At 34.2% G+C, this 19,164-nt stretch overlaps 1 protein-coding gene across 1 annotated transcript in view; it reads right to left on the bottom strand.

Annotated features, from left to right (window-relative positions):
- Window positions 1-5,846: 5,846 nt before the first annotated feature.
- The window catches only part of LOTGIDRAFT_159635 (hypothetical protein), a gene marked incomplete at both ends in the record, with an annotated part of 24,596 nt that continues 11,278 nt past the window's right edge, over window positions 5,847-19,164 (bottom strand). The window contains 3 exons of the mRNA XM_009054135.1: window positions 5,847-6,082; window positions 10,219-10,402; window positions 13,425-13,507. Coding sequence (XP_009052383.1) covers window positions 5,847-6,082; window positions 10,219-10,402; window positions 13,425-13,507 — 503 coding nt within the window. The remainder of the gene's footprint in view (window positions 6,083-10,218; window positions 10,403-13,424; window positions 13,508-19,164) is intronic.

Below are 19,164 nucleotides of genomic sequence, written 5' to 3'. Positions count from 1 at the left end.
ACAGCAGCTACTATGTGTCTATCGTAACTAAATTGACAAACAGTTCTCTGATATCACTCTATAATGAGTATATGACATTATTGTTATAATAACCTATAATGAAAAATGAATCGTAAAAGTGAAAAATGGTTTCGATAAAGTGTATAATTGTTTACATCTAGTTCTGCTGTCATAATGTAATTGATCTCTCACAATGGTGTTTCAATCATTATGTCTGGTTAATTGTGAAAATCAGACGTGTGCGTGTAGGCTACTAAATGTAATATCAGCTAACGTTATATTGAGAAATCCATACAATCACCAATGTTTTTATATTCAAACTATCTGTTTATACTTCCACATTGTATGTAGGTGTGTACAAAATTTCGTGTCATGGTCCATGGTCCATCTTCACAATGTCAAGCTATTCTTGTATCGCGGAAGTTTGTAAATGCAGTGATTTCGTTGGATTGTAGCGAATACAGCGAATCAAAGTCCTCAACAGAAACTTTGTAAACTATAAGCCATAATGTTTAAAATCTGTCTGTAGAGGGCTATGATTGACAGAGTTCGCTGGCGTACAATCCGATCATATCGCTGCATTCCATAATACAAGAAAGGTGGCTTTAAGTTCGCTAAACCTTTACCATTGTGAAGATGGCCAAGCTCACGAGGTTGTATTAACAGACTGAGTTGGTCGAATTGTCAAATGAGTCATCGATAGTATTAAAGGGACAGATGCACCATTTTGTTTCGACCAATTATACTTTTATCCCAGAAACGGGACTTTCGTTTTGCTAAACCAATCAGTAATAGTAACTACCCCCCACCCCCAAAATGCCGGATCTGCCCCTTTAATCTTAGGTGTAATAACATAATCGATAATCTAGGTCGAAAACGAAGAACCAAATCGTAACCAGCCACGTATACCTTTGTTATGTCGCTGCACATTTTGATCGAACCTGTACCTTGAAATCGCTTTTTCATTTTTCAACTATGTCAATTATCTCACACCGTAATTCGCATAGTGTACCAAATTTTATTTGTTGTAACCAACTTATACCACAATAATAAACTACCATGATTGTTGAGTATATTAAATATTGTAAAATTACGATAAAAACCTTGATCAATTAATTGATGATAGAGAGATATAAACAGCTTAATTGAATGTAACAGTCCTAATGTTAAATCAATCACTTTTTTCTACTATCTTTTTCTGATGCCATACTATGGTTTTGTTCGATGTCGTCCTACGCAAGTCATTAAATTTATTATTCTCAGATATTCTACCGACTTGTTTAGAGATGCAGAAGAACAGACATTGATAGGAGTACCAGTATCAGAAATATGAGACAAAAAGACACTGGACTTTTTATTAACATTACAGCCTATGGTATGGTATAGTCCTTATGTAAAATCAAACACTTTATTCACAATTGGTTTCTATTATGTTTTTCTATGATGCCATAATGTTTTTAGATGATGAAGTTCGATTTTGTCCTTCGCAGTAGGTCATCATCATTTGTATTCGTGGACTTTCTACAGGCATCATTCAGACTTTATTTGAAAGCGTTTGTAAAAACAATATGTTACTGAAAATACAAAAGTACAGACCCGAGGAGAAAATACAGATAGGTGCAGAAGCAAAGAAATACGAGTATCAGAGGTATGAGACAAAAAGACACCAGACTTTTTATAAACAATACTGTCTATGGTATGGTTCTTACAAATTACAGTTTGAATGGAAGTCGGAATGTCCCGACCCGGCTTTCGTAGAATCCGATAGAGTAAATAAGTAAAAAAGAAATCGTAAAAAATAGATCTCACATTGATTGTCTTTAAGACCCTTCCTTCTTTGAAATACTTATACTTACATTCTTACAATACAAAGTATATGCCTGTAGTAAATGATCTTCACATCAGTACAAAAACATCATGCTCAGAAGTACTAATTAAAAACTCATCTATTCTATTCTATTTTTAACCCTGTCATGATTAACGTATACCTCATCATACAGTTTCTAATATCCATGATTAGATTTATGTGTTCTTAGATTGTTGAAGCTTCCCGCATCGTCATAGAAAGTAGGATTGTGTGGGTTTTAACTAGTAATGTGTTAGGAGCTTGAAACCCGTCGACAACCAAAGGCAGAATCCGTGAATATCTCGTGAAATATTAAGTTCAGATTTGATTTACCTGAATATAACTATGGTTGATTTGATTTAAAATATGATGCGAAATCACTATATAAACATTCTCACTTCATCAACATTCAATAATTTCACTCAAGAATAAATCGTACCGATTGGCTCCTTTGTAGTCTATTAACTTAAATGTAAATACTAGTTACCTCCCTTTAAACCTTCGTGATTTACATTAGAATTAAACTTTACTGAACAATTTGCTGGGATTTTGCTGTAGTATTTTTTACCCCTTCCAGTTTGCTTCTGATGAACAAGTTTCAGGAGTGTTAAAACTAAGAAAGGGCACGATGATGTAAGTCAAAATGAAAATTGAATTTCATTTCACCACGGGCGTATCTTGAAAACTCCTGAAAAGAGGGATTGAGACAACCGATTTAAGATGGCCCGAGATGCACTTTTAGCATTTAATGTGCCTAATTTCCACTTCAAAATAAAACCTTTCACAGGCCTGAGAAGGTGGGAAGGGGTACCGCTGATCTTCACCTGTTTATTGAGAGAGACTGCTATTGTCAATTGGTGCCAAGCATTTTTTATTAAAATCATTAACATGCATGGGTTCGTATTTACGTCGAAATATTTCTCGAAATATTCGTGTTCCAGATACCTTTGTAATGGATGTTAAAGAGGGTATTCTTCTATAGAAGCACAGGCCTAGGACACCATTATAGTACATCTGTGCTTTCTTTTTCGTACAGAAGGTTAAGTGTAAGTGCTAGGAGCCTTGGCTCAGCCTTCTAGTAGTTTTTCATCAACTCCTGTCCATAAGCAGGCATCAATCTATCTACACTGAATTTGATCGGACAGTTACACCCAAAAGAGGCTGTCATATTGTTTTACTTTAGGTTTTGATAACCGACAATTTCGGAAATGGATTTTATATGACACGCTCTGATTGGTTGAAAATACATTCATTTGATATAAAACTGCTGAAGACCAAATTTATCAGAAAAAAAAAGATACGCAATTTGAATAAGTTAGATCTTCACTTACTTACCAGAAAAAAATGAAATGGAGAACACAATGTTAATTTATTTATTCAAATAATTATTGTCAAAATAATACAAATAAATACAACCATCAACAAAATACAAAACAGTTTCACAACCACGTGATATTAATCAGGCACACAGAAAAATAGGCACATTATTCACAAAATACCGTCGATGAAAAAATGAATGTCGAATAATTATGTAAATAATGAATAGCTTGAATCTAGACGACTACATGACTTTAGGACTATCATTAAAGGGATTCTAAAGACGTTTTCTTAATTTTTTTATGTGTATCGGGGAAAATAAATTCAAATCGGGGACACTGATAGCATCAATTCGCACCATTCCAAATTTCAAACAGACGTCTGTGGTTCCTGCAATTCCTCTAAAACAAAGTGTTTGATGACGTCACTAACCTCAAAATATACTTTATCACATAAAGTGACGCAACCAAACACTGAGTTGATTGTTTAAGTCTGATTGAAAATTGTACTTGAGCAAATTGATGCCATCAGTGTCCCCGATACACAACCAGATTTTAGAAATCCTCTTTACAATCCCTTTAAGTTAAAGAATAATGAAGCACGTCTGTGTAGCTACACGAAAGATGAGAAAAGCAGACCGGGATATAAAATTGACCATTAAATTCAAATAAATAATTGAGGAGAATAAAAAATCTTACAGACAAATATATCAGGGTAATTATAAGTTATTAATGTTTCTGACATACAATTAAATGAATTATTTAGTATATTTCCACCAGTTGTCTGGTCTACTGACCTTCTCGGTTTCAATACTAAATAAATCTTCAGATCAGAAACATATTATTCATAAAGTTAAACCCACCAACCGTCACGTGGCTATTGGTCCGCTACAAACTACGACATGCGTGGACAATAGTATGTGCAATTTTCACCAGGTATATAAAGAAAACAGATACATTTAGTTGCTTTGGGTGATCAACTGAATTAAGAATTACCATATTGGTTTGCTCCACTTGCGTTGACAAGTATTACTGATGTACTAAAGCGAAGTGTCTTGAAGTTGGTCGCAGAACTGTAGGTGCTTCCATATAGTTCAGTGTGACCTTCCGTTAAAGAAAGAGTCTGTTCTTGCTTTAGAATAAAGGAATTGTTAAAAACAATCATGTCTCCCTATGGTACACAGACAAACAGTTGTTTACATGGTAAAATCATTCTTGGTGTTTCCATACATGCCAATGTAAATGTCATTATTAAATGAACTTATTTTGCTTATAACTTTAAACATCTAGTTCAAACATTTCAGTCTAGTTAAAATTAAACCAAACTTTCGTTCGGCTTTCTTATAGCCTTTTATTCTTGGGATAGCCACTTCAGTTAGGGTCTAACGACAGCCCTCGTACTTTCCTCAAACTAACCTTATAACCTAACGCGATGACGTCTGCTTTAGTAAATCAAATGTCCACCCTCTCCAGCGCTGGTGTTTTGTGACGCTGTTATTAGGTTAGTTCCAAAGGTAAATTTGACGAACGTTCAAGAGGATTGTCGTTAGATCCTAACTGAAATGGCTATATTAAAAATAAAAGCTAATAAAAAACGTAACGAAAGTTTGATCTACTTTTAATCACACTTCAATCATTTTAATATACCAAGTAAATCGGTGCACTTCCCTACTCAAAATAGTATAAACAAATAGATATCAAAGTCTCTCATGGAAGCTAATATGAATCATAAAATATAATATTGTGAACATGTACGATAATGAAATTGAAATAATAACATCATATGCTTAAAGAATGATACTGACAAAAATATATACATAATAGTATTCACAACCAACGTATCTAATTCGTTGAAGTCTTCATTTGTTTTCAGCCATTGCACAGGTCTTTAACCACGTACAACTGTGCAAAAGATACAGGCAACCACATCAACATTAAATGTTTATCATCAAATTGGTAATTCACTTCTGGCATCTTATCGTTATCGTTGATAACGTCGGCCAGCTTAACTTAAGAAAATTTTTTCCTTAATATCACCAACCATGCATGCATGACTTACGTAATATAGATTTAAAATGCAATCCACGCCAATACATTTATAGATTCGCTCTAAAATAACTAGATTGATCTCTTGTAACATTTGTACCTAACCACAGCATTTAAGTCGACGTGTAGCATATTTCTAACAATTGCTTACAGTAACCATCTCAAATCCTTTGCTTTTGTTTCATGCTCCATGACGTAGGTCAGTGCTTTTTTTGAGAATGCTATTTTCATCTCATTCTCAGACAAAAGGGTCCAGATTACTGCACATGTCTGCAACTATGAAGGCAGTGTCAGTATAAATGTCAACAGCGCATCACCATCTTCATTGTAAAGATGATTAATAACGGGCTTTATAAACCCAAGGATTCAGTTATTTAGCACATTGTGCAAAAACCGAAGATCACGAGAATATGAATATATCAAATATGAACTATGTAACTATCTATATACACCATATTTGATTACAATGTTATAAGCAGGAATGTTTTCAAATACAAGTTTTTGATACGAGTTCTTTACGTTAATATAAATAATAGACTTTCGCAGCGCTCGGAGTTCCAAAGGCATTTTAATAATAAGAATTAAAGGGAGATAATTCAAATATTATTTAAAGAAAATCAATAAAAAACACTTCCATTTCAAGGCCCATACAGCTTTTCACACGATTTCGACATTGGGTCCTTTTTGAATATTTTGTTGAGTAATTGTTTACTGCGACTATAACAGCTATGGTCGTGGTCGGATGCAGAGGCTTTGTGTTTCTTACGTCTGATCTGCGTCAAGATTCCGACTAAAAGTTCATCGACATTATGATTTAGCACAACCGACGTTTCGACAAATTTACAGTCGTACATGGTCGCCACACTTTTTGATTCTGAAATATACAAAGTACAAACATTTAGTTAACAAAACAAAGACTTCATCAGAGTTTAGTTCACAATATACCTATATTATGATGTAATATTAATTAAGAATATTTTTGGCTTCAAAACCCTTCTATAATATGTGAATATTAGCCATAGAAGTTTCTGTTCTGTAATATACAGCCTTATTTTACTCCACACAGCACTTTTCAGAAATAAAAAAATCAAATTGTGTTTCTAACATGCCATTTCACGTCTGAAAACAAACTGTTCTTTTTAAAATAACTTCAGATTCGTGCCATGTGAAAAAATGGACATGTTTTATCTCAGTTGAAAATACAGCGATATATCTTTAAATTTCCTGTTTACACGAGGTTAATAATGAAGCATAAATGCAACTGGAAAGATAACTTAAACAAATAAGAGAACTATAAAATCAAATTCCGACTGTAGCCTGGTAATTGAAATTTCATTGGAACGGCCGTGAGGAAGATTACGATAGTTTCAGTGTGGGAGTATTATCATATCTGTTTACAATTTTCATGCAGTTGAAATCAAAGTGATATAGATCAAAGGCCGTAATTATATAACACTGTTGTAGGTGGTAGGATTATAGTTACAACTTTCAGACTAATTTAACTTTCATCTTCTATATTGATTTCTCGGGAAGCTGATAAAAAGGGCATCAGGTGCAATCGTAAAGGACAAATTCATATATTGCGTTCAGATTGGCTGTGAAGATAAATATCACACTGAGACCAAAGAATAGTCTATTCATCCTCATTGACCGAGACTAGATTAATGTTAATCATCAGATGTTAATTTTGAATTACTGACATCCACTATTTAATATTTTGATAAGAATTCATAATTTCAGTACGCTAGGTTCATATTTAAAATTGAACTACATAGCAGTTGTATAAACATTCATTATATGACCATCCTGTAACTTAGACAGAATATTTTTATTGTGTGATGTTGATCCAGGTATCTGAACAACTGAAGGAGGATTAGAAATAACGTGGGAGATAAAACGAATTATAGACTGAAACTAAACAAGATAGAGTTGTTGAGAAAAACAACTCTTTTCGACCACATATAAATCGTATTAAAGGTTCTGAAGGTCGTATCAATATCGTAAGATTAAAGGCAGACTTAATGACAAATTGCTGTTTTCTATATAACTCAATCCAACTCGGGTTAGTAAATTCTATTGATGATTTTGATCATCAACTTGTCTCAAAGCTATTTAGTCTTGATCATCAAGTCTTTTGAACTGACATGAATGGAATTTTACGTCCCACTTTTCAGCACCTTATAGTGCTAATGAAGACGGACAACGCCAGGACAGTGGCGCCTTTTCCATTCCAACCCCACCGACCTGCATCACAGACAAGAGAAAACCGAGTTAAAATCTTAACGCAAAATTTTCAGCTACTCGCTTAATGCATTTTCTGGCTTTACACCAGCTAATCATTTGTAAAAGAGTTTTAAGCAAAGATGGTCTGTGTGCCCTTGTACTATAATGTTAGCTGAAAGACTTCCAAATGACAGCCTTCATCCATGACTCAATAGCTACTCCCTCTAACTGTCTCTTGCTTTAATCTCAGTTCTTTTTATAGAAGTAATTCGATTTCAGATACTTGTATATACAGCTTTGTAGACTGGATATCAGATGGCGATGTCTATGTTCTATGAGATAGCTAGTGTGGCTATAGTCTTTTAAATGGACCCAATATTCCAGCTGATATCAATCAATCAATAAGGTTGGTGTGTGCGGGACTACACATATAGAGAACCATTCATAGCAAGATTTCTAACTTCATTGAAATGTCTAAATATATCATCTTAATCCATTTCAGTCCTCCGGACGTTTCATAAAATGGTCAAATTGCAGATACATCAAACCAGTCAGTGTGGGGATACAAGGGTGGCAGTGGCGAATTCAAAAGGGTGGGGGAAGGGGGCAGCCGTGAAAACAAGTTTTTCGGGCAAAAAATCTCATAACTAGGTTAGAAATTCGGTCAATCTGAGATATTTCGTCCCCATCGGACGTAAAACTGACTCCGCCACTGAGGGGTGGGAGAGACATGTACTCCCCTTCCACATTTGTGACGCCACCGCTGCAACCAGCAAAAGTCTTGACGAGTTTTAGACTACAACCTACTCTATCCTTTTTGCCGACAATTTGAAATCGACGACCGAAGACGATTGATCAGTTTGTAAAGAAGGATTTAGTTGGCAGCGGCGTCTGAAGATGTCTCAAGTTGATGAGTATTAATGTTTTATCTGCTGATAGTTGAGAAAGCTGTAATTACTAAATGGTTAAGACAGTTAAAAGGTTTTCGATAGTAACAGCTGAGAACGGTTTAATCTGAAGAGTCTTGCTGAAGATAATCCGTGTAAAAGACATTGAGGTGATGGCTCGCAATTTTTGTAAGACACTTTTATAATACATTGATGAGATGTCTTGTTTTGTATATGTAGAAAACAATGTTACTTTAACGAGTGAATCCTTATAATCTGATTTTTGACTTTCAGCCACGAAGGCAATACACGTGGCAATAGGCGAAAGTCTGAAGAAATCTTTTACACACGAAGATGCCTTAGTATAACTAGATGATATGCAGTATGAAACTTCCATCGAAGCGCTGTTTCCATATTATCTGTGTGACTTGAAAATCCTTATTAGTTTGAACCAAACAAAATTTGCTCAAACGAGGTATATTATCGTCTATCAAAGTTTGATGTAATGATGACTGAATAAAATTTAAGAAAGGGAGGTCTCTCAATATCCGGTTAAGCGAATGACGAAAGTTAAACTGTTTGTATCGATTTTCAGAGAATAATCTCTTAGTTCTGTCAAATGTTTCTATCAAATGTTACAGTTGAAAGCATGGGGTCTATATTCCCGTGGATACCATAGGCTTAAAATGGACGTGCGGGTTGATCGAAAAGGCTCAAAGTGTATATCAAGGCAGTGGAAGCGTAGACGGTTGAAAGATAGATTAACGACTGCACGGTGACGTGGGTTTGAACCCTCATCTAGGTAAGAAAAATCTGATACCACGCCTAGTGCTTCAGAAAAATTGGTCCGGTGTCGAGTGTCGGCATTTAAATTTATATCACAATGCCTTTCAAAGTATGATTAATGACATTCTATCGATTACTCTATCGAAGCACCAGACAGTACGATCAGACTATCCGGACTACCCGACAGACGGGGTGAATGAACAAACATATATAATACTACGATAGTTTATCGACCAAACATCACACGATTTTAATTTGAGTTTTAAGGATTCTTTGCTCGAGGTGAAAGGAAGTAGTATTGACGCGATGACGTCTTGAATGATACATGCCAATCTATAGAAACCATGACAATGTCCATTTTGATGGTATTCTTAAAATCTTTGTCAATACTTAAATCATTTCTATCTGAAAAAAACTTATGGGATTTCAAATGGCACGTTTGTTTAAGACCCGTTCCTTGAACTACAGAAACCAGTCAACGTTTGACACCTGTCGTGAACGACCGTAAACTGAACTTATACTGTCGAACGCCAGTTTTGATGGTCAAGTTTGAAATTGAAGACTTAAAATAAATTTTCAGTGTGTATCGGGGACACTGATAGCATCAATTTGAAACAATATTTGTCAATATTTAATCAGACGTCAGTGGTTCCCGCAGTTTCACTACAAGTAAGTGTTTGATAGCGTCACTAATAGCAAAATATGCTTTATCGCATAAGACCTTTCGCGATTAGTGACGTCATCAAACACTTATTTTTAATGGAATTGCAGAAACCATAGACGTTTGATTGAAAATTTGAATTGTGCAAATTAATGCTTCTAGTGAAATCGATACACAAATAAAATTAGAAACCTTCTTTACAATCCCTATATTTCAAGCGTCAAGAAATTTAATTGGATTGTACGCTATCGAATGCACCCAATCAGGACTGTTAACTATTGGAGAGTTCAGAGTAGGGACCACATAATTGTAGAGAGGGGCTCACATGCGCATGCATATTCTTACTCTATGAACAATGGTAAGCAATTTGAAAATGGGGGTTGGGTGGGGGTTGGGGCAACGTACAAACGCAAGTATGGCATCAGCGATAAACAAGAGTCAATGTCTACACACCTTCTATTGTTACAGTTCTTGTTCTTACTAAATCACATTTATTACCCACTAACAATACTGCTATACCACTTTCATTCCTTTTCTTCAGTTCAAATAAAATATCAGTCGCTCGTTCAAAACTTGGTCTGTCATCGATAGAAAACACCGTCACGTAGGCATCTATTGTAGTTTCAGCAGTCCAATCCTGTAAAAAAAGAGGGACATGAAATAGCCTACTGATTTATTTCTTACTGGTCGACAGTTATCTGAGCTTATGGAATGGATTGTCAAGCACTTCTATTTTGTACAGATAGGCAAAAAATTGGATAAGTGAAATTAAGGACTGTTCAGATAACTTCAGGCTTAGAATGCATGGGACAGTTTAAAAGTATTAAAGGCATTGCAAAGCGTTGTGTATCGTGGACATCAATTTACGCAACTCCGATGTCTAACCAGACGTTTGTGGATTCCACAATTTAACTAAACCATGTGCGTTTTGACGTTACTATCGATGAACAGCTTTTGTAATGTTGACGGCATATATACGGTTAGGCATTTCAATAATTACAGGAACAACAGATCTTTACGGTTAATTCTATGATTACAAGAACTTCAGAAATCTGACGGAAAATGAAATACAATTGAATTTGAATCATGCCATACTTAAGACAGATGATATTTCAATGTATTTTGACTCGTCGTCGACGCTAAATGGATGGTCTCGTGTTGTGCAGAGGACAACAACTTGCGTTTTAATCAAGACTTCTGATATGAGTTATTTTATGACTTAAATCTCCATGAATTTTGAATAGAATTTGAATTCACGTAGCTTATATAAAAATCAATTTGAAGCATAAGTTCTATAATAAATTATAAAATTTTACAAAATTTTTATTATCATCTCTCACCCTGTCTAAAAAAAGATTGGCGTTGTTGAACGTACAGGTAAATGATCAATATTAAGGTAATACTAATATTTACCCGGGTAAAGGATAGAGGAATGCAACTTTAAAGACTTCACGAATGTGTTGGCACAGAAGTTTACCAGAACACAGATTGTTAGTAATAAAGTCAATCTGGCAGGCTTGATGTTTATTTATTATCTTCAAAATGAATTAAATATTTTAATGGCTATTAAAATTGCACAGAAATCTTTACGTTTAAAAATAAAAATAACTGAACTTTTTATATTTGAAATCAAGTTAATCTGACGACATGTTATTTTTGTGTTTTTAAATGAAATACTAATGAAATTTGTCATATCGGTATGATGTTAAACAGAGTTTAAGGAAGATTGCCAATCACCAGGCTGGTATACAAATGACATATATAATCGTATGATAGTTAAAGTTTTCAACGAAAGTTGTAAATAGTTTTCTTCACAGAAATTACACCACATTTATGTAAATAAAAAATTATACAGCAAAGAATCCCCACCGAAATTGGCTATTTATAGAGCCCCGTCATCATGTTTTTGATCCAATTTGAACCAATCTAACTACCAACTACTACGATTACCAACAACTACCTAGTTTGCGATATCAGCATCCGCTGGAAGCGAACGTTAACTTGTCATCTACCAATCAACCAGCCATGTTTTGGATTATTAAAACATTGAATAATCCTCATAGAATTCAAAACACTGCATGGCGTTGTCCTTTTTATAAAGCCCAATCAGATGCAGAAAAGTAAGACGTAAAAATCCTTTGATTTCATTTCCAAACAATAAATGAATCGTGAGAATTAACTGATCGGCTGGCGTTTCAAACTCAGACCAGAATTCATTATGAAAGGCGAACAACTTTCCTACACAAACGAACGTGTTCACCTACAACTCGCCAGCAAATCCTGCTACCTACTCTAAAGTCAGTTTATTATGTGCAGTAAGTGATTAGACTGTAATTATGAAGGAGTTACATGGTCGTTGCAATTATTTGTTTAAAAAACAAGTCATTTATAGAGTTGAATAGGACGTTTTATCATTTCCATCATTTCAAGTTAAACTATTTTTGGAGAAATATAATAAGTGGTGATATTATGTTGTTTTCGCATTTGATAGAAAATTAGATTTCTGCTTTCAATTTATCACCCAGATCATACTGAAATTAAACGTAATAAAAAATAGTCGAATGTACTTAGTAGACGAGTTTGACTTTTCTTTTGCAAATTAAACCAGTCATATCTGTTACAATTGTTGAGAAAAACTACGGAAAATGCACAAGATTTATTTTTGGTAGAAATTTGGCTACATATAACTATCTAACAGTTGAACAGCGAAGATGTTTTTAAACATCTGAAGTAATAGATAACTAAAGTGTGTCTGCGAGTATCAAGAGTAAGGAATTTGACACACAATGTTACAAAGCAAAGTTATGGAACATATTTTGCAGGAATGTCTTAATAGATTAACTGTCGAGGGATCTTTAACGTGCACAGCCTGTAGCACACGAGGCCTCGTCCCATCCGAACGACTAGACGCTTTTTCCATGTCAGCCCCTCTTACCTGCATCACTGACAGGGGGAAACCGGGTTGAAAAATCCGAAGGTATTATCTCGACCTATGCCGGGATTGAACCCTGGACCTTCAGGTTAGCGAGCAAACGTCTAACTCACTGAGCCACCGCGGCTCCCCTTAATAGATTATAAGGAAAGTATATAATTACTTATGTTGAATAGCAAAAATATAATAGATTATAAGGAAAGTATATAATTACATATGTTGAATAGCAAAAATATGTTTGAATACGTTATGGGGAAAGTATGACACTATTGTTAAGAAAAAGTGTGCACGGTTACCTAATAATTTGTTGAAACCGATTTGGCTTATGACGATGTCATGCAGTGTTCAATGGAAACATTTTGAGAGGCAGCATTAGCACAATCATTTACGATTTCCAACCGTGATGGAGTCTTTAACTTGCACAGCCTGTAGCATTTGAGTGCCTACTCGGTTTAAAACCCCATTTTAACGACTAAACGATTTTTGGATGTTAGCCACATTCAAGAATAATTCAAAATACAAATTCCAATGTCTACTTTTTTTAAAATGAACATATTGTTAGTCGAGCATGGAAAATTTCAAAAACTGTTAATTTGAAGGTATGTAATATTATCTTGTCAGTTATGAAATGTATCTGTGTCTGAATTTCGTATCAACTGTGAGAGGAAACAGATTAATCAAGGGAGTGCATCGCCAACGCAAACTGTCATTGTAAATTTCAACATACCGTATCTGGATCAGGATCAATGAAATCTAAGGATGATTCTTCACCATCTAAACTGACAGAAACACACGATCCAGGTTCACCGTCTGAAAAAATAAAAGAAGTTAAATCATTATTACAATAATTATTGTTAATTTGTAGGTGTAAAAAAAGAAATACAGATTTTTTTATCTAATGAAATCTTTAAGTGTCATTAAATGATGATTAAAACCTACGTTTTGATATTTTTGCCTTTTAATTCCATTTTGTGCAAAGAAAGTTCAATGACACTACTGTTATTACTAATATAAGATACACCAATTGCCATGACATTTCTGTCGCACAGCTGTTATAAAAACAGCAAACTGTGAAACAAATTTCGCTCAAATTAGTGCTGAGAATGAACATGTATTGTGTTTTGTTCGAACAACCTTACAAATATAATTCGGTGAAACATCCCATTTAAAATGAATATTAAGTAAAATACTGCGGTGGAAAGATTTGAAAGGAAATCGCCAGAGGGTAGAAACTACCATACAGCAAATAATTGATATGATTATGTCCCTTTACATTTCTCCATTTATATATGAGAATTGTGCCTGGAGGTGTCTGTACACTCTCTCATATTATTGATGATAGTTGAGGAGGCACTTAATGGCACTTTTCATACTTTTCATCATGTTCAAGCACCTGCTGTTCTTGGTAGGAAACAACGTCGATATTTTACGTGTGTCTCATATAGATTCAACCGCCTTCAATATAGTACAATTTTTTTTTATAAACTTGGGAGAAATTTAAGGAATCGAACCTGGGGGAATACTCATCATAATATGTCTTATAAATACGCTAGCCGAAATAAGACAGAGGTTTACGTTCTACCTTTCTATGGGGCTAATGAAAACCGAAATAAACCAGTAATATAATCGTATTAACTGCAGTTTTTGTTCCCGTAAGACGAGTGGAATCGGTATTAAATATCTGTATTTAGACACCAGAGCTTCATTAAACACTTCACTTTTCAAATTCTAGTAATTTTAACGTTATCTGTGATAAACATGGACAAACATGGACTAGACTTATTCTACTGATTGAAAAATCGCATTCATTTTGGAAAGCTGGAATCATAATGAAACTAACAAATTGTGAAAAAATTGTGTTGTAGAGCCAAAGGTATTTATGCTGCACCAATTCTTTAATGTCCTTCACTTCTGATTGGACTGGCCTCTGCTTAGGAATTCGACCCCTGACTTTGTGGCTACAAGACGACAATGTGACCGATTTTTCTGTTGGTGGCATCAGACTTCGGCTTGAAATGACCTCGAGCAGAAAAGACGTCATGTAGTTAAACAAATATATATAAATATATATTATTATTTCATATTGGCCCTCAGGATTATGTTTAATATTGTTTTCGTAACATCATAATTGTGAGACAATTTGTTGCAATTACATAGCATTTATATTGTTTGGTATATCAAAAACTGACAGAAAAAGACAAACGCATTCAAGAATTAACTTTCCTTTATTGTTAACTCATATGAAATGATAACGTCTACCTTATAAGACAGAATATTATTCTTAACGCTAGGAATACAGATGAAAGTTTTTTTTTGTAATTCGTATCAAGAATCCCCTTCAAGACAAAGCTACATTACACTTAAATTACACTCAGACATGAAACCATAAAACCTTTCTAAGTAAAATAAATACATTATATCCATATCTGTATAATTACCAAATAAAAGGAACCATAGAAATTATGTGGATTTTTTTTTTATATTAGCCAATAAGAACGAAGTCAGTGAGGAAACGTCCGATGACAAGTCGTAAATCTTAAAGTAAAAAAAAGATATTTATGTCCACGTCATCCTAATATTACAGAAACCCTAGATAATCCAAGTCTAAAAATGTAAGATCTAATTAATAATATAAGGATTAAGACAGCCCACAAGGACATCGTATATGTAATATATATCAATGGAAGCAATATTATTAGATCATTAGTGTAAGTCAGTTCAGTATAGAGTATACTTAAAGAGTATAATAGCTAGTTACTTAATAACTTTATATAACTATAACAATATCACTAATGAACATTAGCACTGTGACTGACACTGTGAAGTTATTGTTTTTTTCAATCCGGTTTTCCCATGTCAATGATCCAGGTCGGAGGGGTTAACATGGACAAAGCGACACGTCGTTCGGATGTGGCTTTCAAATGAGGCATTTGCTACAAGCTTAACACGTTAAAGTTTCCTCGATAGTCGGAAATTGAAAGAGAATAGACTAATACTATGTCGTGGCAAACAGTCACTCATTGCACATGCAATTAATGGCGATGTCGGTCTCCTTATGCTCAATTAGCTGCAAAGTAAGACCTAAACTGTATTTCATTTTATTTTCTAAACATCAGTAACTGTGAAATTTCACTTTGCAGAATACAATATTACAGGTGCGCCTTTAATGAAAAAACAATGTCGGTTAGAGAACTGCACTAAATGACTCACACATCATTATACTAGTCTCAAAGTGTGATAAATAACATAAAAAATGAGATGAACAAAACATAATAATTATTTCGAAGCTCTAATAATGTAATTCAAAAGTGACAGAGGACATTCGATATTTTGTAAGAAGTTAGAACAATAAATGCAGAACTTTGATAAAGATTTTACGGAGAATAATATACTGTTCATGCTTTCGAGATCTACGACTCAATCTGTTTATAACTTAACACAAATTGTAAAGAAAATATCAAACGATTAGTTCTAAAGTTATAAGAATAGAATGTACATATAAGGATATTATGGAGGATTTACAACTTTCGCGTATTTGAAAATCAAATGCCAGTAAACGAATTTAAGGTCAATAACTCAATCTGTTTTATCTGAATACAAATCGTAAAAAAAGATCAAACTTTTTGTCGTGATGACCTACACAGCATTGGAACATTTTTTGTATTTTGTTCTTATACGTAACTGTATTAACTATATTAACTTCCGTTACGCTAACTACGGGAGAAGAGGCCTAATAGTAGCAATATTTCTCATGGAGCGTCTGACAAGGAAAGAAAATTTTCGAAAAATTGAATTGATTTGGTGCACCCTGACACAGATTTTGGGGCAAAAACGTATAAAAATTATATTTTATAATCTGTTAAACCACACTGGCACCACCAAAAGCATGTATTTGTTTGGAATTGACAACAATATTCAATAAAGTTAAATTGCACTCATTTCAGATCTAGTGAAACGCAAACCTGACATCGATATGTACATATATATAATTAATACACCAAACTGTGTAGAGTAGAATAGTAATATTATACATTACATCCTTATTCCATTCAGAGTACAATTATATAATAGATTTAGCTGGTGATATCACGCTGAAACCTACACTAATTATTGCATCATCATATCCATCAAATATTGAATGAATATCGGATCTATTGCTACTGTTGAATCTACAATAGTTTTATAGTTTCAAGTGGAGTGCGATATTTGTTTAATACGTGTGTAGAATGAGAGAATGGGAACAACGATTATATTTCATGTCATTTATCACTGCTTATCATGCAACTTCATCTGACATACAAATATTGATATGAAATGTTGAACCACTTCCATTATGAATTATTTGTGTTTGATGATCTTTCGTATATGAAAAGTTAATTTGCTGCTTATATTATTACTTTGTATTTCAGGTTTGGTTAAGGTTTAGTTCACCGTGTAGTCTTTGGGTTTTTTGTGTGTTATCGTATACCAGTAACAATAACAGCCAATGGGTCTCACTAGAGACATAGTCCAGCTATGTCCATTTTGCTGACAGCTTGGGGACAATCGACATGTACATTTTCAAATGAAAAATCCCAAGTTATACATGAACTTAGCCAAATAGCCACTCTTGGTCACGAATGACAAAGCCATATCTAATTAGATTAAGCACATTTCTCCAGTGTATTCACTAAGAATCTCTAATATCAATCAAAGACGTGACTCATTCAAAGCACTGTGACTAATCTGAGACCACACTGTGACTAATCTGTGACCACAATGTGACTTATCTGTGTCCACAATGTGACTTGTCTGAGTCCACACTGTGAATAATCTGTGACCACGATGTGACTTATCTGAGTCCACACTTTTACGTATCTGAGTCCACACTGTGACTAATCTGAGACCACACTGTGACTAATCTGTGACCACGATGTGACTTATCTGAGTCCACACTGTTACGTATTTGAGTCCACACTGTGACTAATCTGAGACCACACTGTGACCAATCTGTGGCCACACTGTGACTAATCTGAAGCCACTCTGTAACTAATCTGTGACTAATCTGTGACCATACTATGACTAATCTGTAACCACTCTGTGACGAATCTGTGACCAATCCATGACTAATCTGAGTCCAGACTGCGACTAATCTTAGACCACTCTGCGACAAATCTTTGACCACTCTGAACTCGGAAGGGCAAGTAATATATCCGGAGGGGTTATGGAGTGTGGTGTTTAGTTGCAATAGTGGAATATTTTCAGGAGGATATCCATTGTCCCGCATGCCCCGCTGTAGCTACCGGCTTTGATGAACAGGGATGTAAACGTTTGTTCTGATAAATAATTTTCACGTGTAACCCTAGGATTAAAGTATTTTCTTCCAAAAAAAATATCACCATGGTTTGAATTTGGAATTCTTGCATCGCACAGGAAACAGACAAACAATAACTGTGTCTATATTAACAAAATCTCCAGTGAGTAGCACAAAGGCATATTATAGTCAATACATATATTGATTACAAAACCTATTCATACAAAAGTCTCTAGGATTTCATTATTTCTTTCATAAAACAGAAATAGATGTTATTCTTGTCTTTCACAAGAGATGGAAAGAGGATTTTAACTAGTCTGTCTGTATGATTTTACTTAATAATTGTATCATTAGTAAGAACAAATATGTTGCTTATTATAAAAAATTCATGATCTTAGATTTCATTATTAGAAAAGTTCCCCACTATAAAAAAAAAACATTCGCATCCTTCTATTTCAATCAATATTTTCCAGAAAATGAACATACTAAATGAAATATTTACGAATTTGCTTGCAGATATTTCATGCCCACCACAGATATTGTCGACTGTTTTTGGTTCAATACAAGAGCATACATTTTCTCTTATGTCCTTAACCTTAACACAAAGTATCCATTAATGTTATTTAATTGTCATTCTCCAGTATCCTTGAATATACAATAAGCCTTAATTAGGCAGTTTTTAAATGATGTCTATTTTAATTGAATGGTACAAATCAATAAGTATATGTCTGTCTCTATCTCGTGTTGGTGGGGGTGAATTTTTTGAAGGTCAGAACAAAAAAAAAAAAAAAAAGAATACAAAAAACGAGTTTTATTTTCTTTCAGTATTATAACAATAATACAATAATATGTTTAAGAAAATTTCAAATGACAAATCACATCTGAATACATGCATACAAAGGTTTGGCCTTTCAATATGATAAAAATCGTTTGCCAAAATGCCCTTCTTAATACGACTTAAGAGTAGGAACTCGGAATGGGGAGCATGTCCTATTTCGATAGCTAAACCCACCACTGTATAATATAGTGTTCATTTCGTAACCAGATCACATCAGTAGATCAATTTAATACATCCAGTCGATGCATAGATAATACACATTACAGGAAGCCTATAGACGGGCAGTATAAAGGAGTTTTAAAGTAGTTTTCACGCTTTTTATTATGTTGGGGTCCA

This window comes from Lottia gigantea (assembly GCF_000327385.1).
Source record: "Lottia gigantea unplaced genomic scaffold LOTGIsca_21, whole genome shotgun sequence".
Lineage (NCBI taxonomy): Eukaryota > Metazoa > Mollusca > Gastropoda > Lottiidae > Lottia > Lottia gigantea.
This window is presented reverse-complemented; position numbering and strand designations above follow the sequence as displayed.